General features: G+C 54.6%; 1 protein-coding gene across 1 annotated transcript; it reads right to left on the bottom strand.

Moving 5' to 3' along the window:
- Positions 1 to 1,592: 1,592 nt before the first annotated feature.
- On the bottom strand, positions 1,593 to 2,900 carry SODALDRAFT_321891 (p53-like transcription factor; the record flags this gene model as incomplete). The annotated part of the gene is made up of 1 exon (XM_028609662.1): positions 1,593 to 2,900. One exon carries the CDS (start codon positions 2,898 to 2,900, stop codon positions 1,593 to 1,595), a length of 1,308 nt encoding a protein of 435 aa, XP_028468374.1.
- Between the last annotated feature and the right edge of the window lie 1,880 nt (positions 2,901 to 4,780).

Raw genomic sequence — 4,780 nt, 5'->3', positions numbered from 1 at the left:
CCCCATGCCGTGGCGGATACGAGCTTTCTTTTTCCATATCAGGGGAGAGAGTGTGTGGAACTTCTCCGCGCTTGCTGCATCCAACGTACAGGGATGGATGGACAAGACTGCGACGAGTAAACGGTAACAGTCGAGTGAGACTTTATGAAATCCCAAGGGTGCCTTATCCGCCGCTGCCTGCCCGTGGCTCTACGCCATGTCCCGCCATCCCATCCCCATGTCACTCACGCCCGTAATAATTACTTCGTACAGTGGATTGTGCAAGTCTGGACCCCGTTGTTCCTGCGGCCCGTCCAATTATCCCACCCCCCTCACGAGGCTTGAGAGCCCCGGTCATAAAGATCTGATCAAAACATCCCAACCGACTTTGGACTTTGGATTGGCTGGGGCCCTTTTTTTTTCTTCCATCCCCCTGCTAGAACATGGAGTCTTCGACTCGAGCAAGAAAATGGGATTTATTACTACGGAGTAAGGTACGTACAGTACAGCACATACAAACAGTTCGTAGCTCTTCAGCCCCGCTTTCTCTCCGGCTCGAGTCTGGGTACGAACAGGTACGAACAAGAGGATCCAAACGAAAATACCTATAGGAGGTTGAAACCAGGTAGCGACAATAGATACGAAGTACGAAGAAAGGAGGACGAGAGGAGGGGAAGAGAAGAATGGGCAAGGAAAAATAGATCGGAGGAAATCCATCTAACTTGTCCTCTCTCCTTCGGACCAAACCTATCCGTACTCAGTGCTGGTATTGATCCCGCTCGTACTCCCGCGTACTGTATCTGTACTAGGACCCTACATTCCCGACAACCACTTCTGTATTCCGTACCCCTCTGCGCTTCCTCAGTCCTGAGCCTGGCATGCCTATTCTTGACTTGACCTGCGCAGCACATCACGGATTCCAACCCATTTATCCTCCTCCGTTGCCATTGCCATCTCCCCACACAATACATAGTAAAAGTCACAAGAAATAGAGGGTGAAAAGAAGAGAAAAGACATGAAAGGAATGGTGCCCCAATGAGTAGGGGAAGCGAAAAGAATAAATTAAAAGAGAAAAGGGTGTGAAAAAGGGGAAAAGGGGAAAAGGAAAAAAGGAAAAAAAGGAAAAAAAGAAAGAAAGGAAAGAAAAGGCTACATACAAAGGCAGTTGTATCCCGGGTATCCCTTACAATGCTCGTCGTTCGTCATTCCGCGCTTGTTGTTCCAATCTTCCCAACCCAAAGTAATCCCATTCCCTCTCGCATGCCCAGAACTCCTCCAGGGGCTTTCTTTTCCGGTCCGTTTCCGGTCCGTTTCAGGGGGGTGGGGGTTCATTCTTTGTCAGATATGTCTTTCTTTCATTCATTCAATTTTTTTTTGGTCCTTTTTCGTTTTGATTCTGGTCCTCCTTCTCGTGGGGAGTTTTCCCCAACCCAAGCCTCTGGGTCTTCGTTCCACCGTGTATGTTCTTGGCTTTTGCTTTTGTGTTCCCAAACCCGTTTCCATGTTCCATGTCCAATCGGACCCCTGTTGCGCCTTGAACTTCCTAGTCCTACAAATGTCAAAAGACCCCCTTTTCGGTGCCGCGACGTGAAAACGCTTCTCGTCCCTCGTCATCACACGATGTTAGGAATGTCGATTCCGGGCTGGGGCGTCAATGTCGGGTAGTACCCCCCGGATGCCGTTTTGGCATCGAAGGGCCCACATCTTTGACTTGAGGCTAGAGGGCCTTGGTGGAACAAGCTGGGAAGAAGGCCGTTTTCCGGATCTTTTCTGGCCCGGTCCTGGGTCTGGTCGACCCCCGTGGCCATGTGAGACACCACGCCTTCCTGCCCCGACCGATGGTGATGGCCGTTGGTGAACATGTCGACGCCACCTCTCCCGTCTTGGTGACTGCTTTCGTATATCGAACCCGGGAAATATTGGTACCCTTTGGCCGTGTCGATATGCTTGGCCTCGTCCGGGGGGATCGAGAGCTCCAGGGGCAGGTCGTGGTGATGCCGGGCCCCCCCATAATGCATTCCGCCCCTAGAATCAAAGCCTGCCCCGTAGCCGCCGCCGAGCATGGTATTCCCCGACGCATAGTCAGAGCTCATCAGCTGATTCCCCCCATATCCGCCCATGCTACCAGCCGAGCCACCGGGTCCGCTGCTCGTGCTGCCTCGCCTTTCGTTTTGATAATGGCCTGGAGATCGGCCGCGGACAATCATTTTGGCCGACTTGCGATGTGCAATTCTAACGTAGCTGTCTGGCGACTGGTTGCCCACGTCGGCCCAGAGCTCCACTAACAAATGGTAGTACTGCTGGGCAGCTCGTCTCTTCCCGTTGTTCGCAGTGGCTTGTTTAAACTGGATTCTCTCGAACGTGTGCTCCGTCTGGTAAGCGTCCCCGGGTAGCGCCGTACCGGAATAAGGGTCTCCGGCATAGCCCATGCGAGGGGCGCCTCCTAGTCCGCTGGGATCGTGACCGTAGAGGCCAAGGGAGTGATGGGTGGTTTGGGGCGTCTTCGGGAGGAGCCGAACCTTTTCGGGTTTGGCCGTCGGCCCTTTGTCTCTCTTGGGTGTGTGCTGAACCAGGTCGATCGTTTGATCACTGTCGGCAACTACGGCCGAGATGCACATGGCAAAGCCCACGACGGTGTAAGACTGCTGGGCCCCGTTCTGAGTATACTGCATCGGCATCGGCTGGTTGGGGTAATACGGCGTGAGGCTGTAAGAGCAGACGCAGGAGAAATAGTTTCGCCTGTAGCAGGTCCATTCGCCCTCAGCTTGGAAGAAGCCTTTATCAATGTTCCCCTGAATGTCTATCTTAATCGGCACGCCTCCGGGACTCCCATCGAGGTAGACGAGAGTCCCCAGTGTGGTGATGGCACCCAGCGGAGGCACACTGCCCGGCGCCTTCGGGGAGTACTGGCTAGGATCCATTCTGGCTGTGTTGGTGAAGTTGGTGATCGGGCTCGTACTAGGGGAGAGAGGGTGGCGTCGGAGGGATGACGGGAAGGAGGGGGACCTCGGGTGTTGTTCAGATACCCTCCTGAATAATGGGGTCGAAGTAGAGTACTGCTCTCGGGCGCTGATCTGGGCTCCAGGATGAGGCAGTGCCGTGGAGCGCATGCCCGTCGAGGATGTGTTACTGAGAAAAGTGGTGAGCCCTTGCTTGACGTTCCCTGTCACCCGAGAGTCTGTCGCAGTGCTCGAGTGCCGCTTGAGAAGGGGGCGGGTGCAACCTACTTTGAGCCCAGTCGCGTCAGGTTCGGAAAGATGTGGCTGGGGGGATAATATGAACTCCCGTCTGGGGAGTACGTTGTGGTGGCGGTCGGGTTTATAACGGGAGGTGGGAATAAACTTATCAATCCGGAGGTCGACTGGGTAGGTGCGTCTAATGCTAGAGAGGGACCATTGGTATTATGGTCGTATCTAAGTATACCCCCGTCAGTCGGAATACGGCCGGGCAACCCCGTTGAAGTAGAAAAAGGGGGAAAGGAGAAAGAGAAAGAGGGTCAAGGCAGAACGTAGCGCGAAAAGAAGACCAAAGACAAGATAGATGCTGGCACGACAACGGGGGCGACGGCCGCCGTCTACTGCACCGCAGACTCCATACGGAACACAGTGTCAGTGTCACCCACCGGTCGTACTGCCAGCACTGGCGTTGCACGAGGACAGAGGACACAGGATCGGGAGCTGCACGCCCACCAGCTTGCAGCACTGAGCGGGGAACGAAGCGCTCAGAATTTAGGTAGCACGTCTGGCGCCAAAGCAGCTACCCATGAGTTCGCATGTCTGCCGCTGGCCGAGCCAGGGTTCGAAGTGCGTTCGTCTCGTCGTCCGATGTCAGACCAGGACACCGGCCAGGGATGCGTCGAGCGAGGTAAGAGCAAGAGCAGGTCAGGTAAGGCTAGAGCAGAACAAAGCAAAGTGCAAAATGGGGAAAGGCAGTGGCTAGACCGTTGGAGAACGAGGAAGAAGGATAAGATAGACGGACAGAGGCAGACCCGACGGGCAGGCAAGTAAGCAGGTAAGGTAGAGGAAGAAGACGGAGCGATAAAGCGAGAGAGGGCAGGAGCAGAAATATTGCAACGCAGGCGGAGAAAAGCAAGGGCAGGCAGGCAAGCAAGCACACATCGGGCGTGCAAATGTGCTGAAGGGATAGGTCGCCCTGGTTATTTTAATCGCCCGGTACCCTCGGAAAGGGGGCTGAAGCCAATGAGAGCTTGTACACGTACCGCATCTCATGGCCTTGAGATGGTAGCTCGATGTAGTCCAGCCCGGGTGCCGGTGAAGATTCAAAGTCCTGCTCACACCGGGGTTCATGTCAGATGTTTGGCGCCTCCAGCAATGCTCGCTCTGCAAGAAATAAATGAGAGGTGGTAGGAAAGTGCTAATTCCAATCTCCAGCCTCAATGATATGGTCGTCAAGTGTCCTGCTTCCGCAGCTGACAACGGCAAAATAATGGACTCGACATTACAGGCCAAGGAATCCTAATAGCATAAACGTGTTAGTAAAGATGCCTTTTTCCCCTCCGAGTCGTCTCCCCTAAAACACAAAAAAAGGACCAGAGACACTGCCATCGAGGGGGAACCGCACAGGTGTTATGAGCTGGCCGGGGGCCGGTCTGAGATGGGGGACGGGGGAGGGAGGGCACAAAAAAATGGCATTTTCGTGTCGAGGCACCAACGGCCAAGTGAGCAAGCCTGGGTACAGCTAGGTACATCTCAGCTGCACGGAGGTACATCGAGCCACCTATTTGGGGGCGGATGGGCCAGTGATGTTATGCATGGATGGGGACCAGGTCCCGCCTCCCGGG

Source organism: Sodiomyces alkalinus (assembly GCF_003711515.1).
Source record: "Sodiomyces alkalinus F11 unplaced genomic scaffold SODALscaffold_2, whole genome shotgun sequence".
Classification (NCBI taxonomy): domain Eukaryota; kingdom Fungi; phylum Ascomycota; class Sordariomycetes; order Glomerellales; family Plectosphaerellaceae; genus Sodiomyces; species Sodiomyces alkalinus.
Note: the sequence above shows the minus strand (reverse complement) of the source record. Positions and strands in the feature narration are given on the sequence as shown.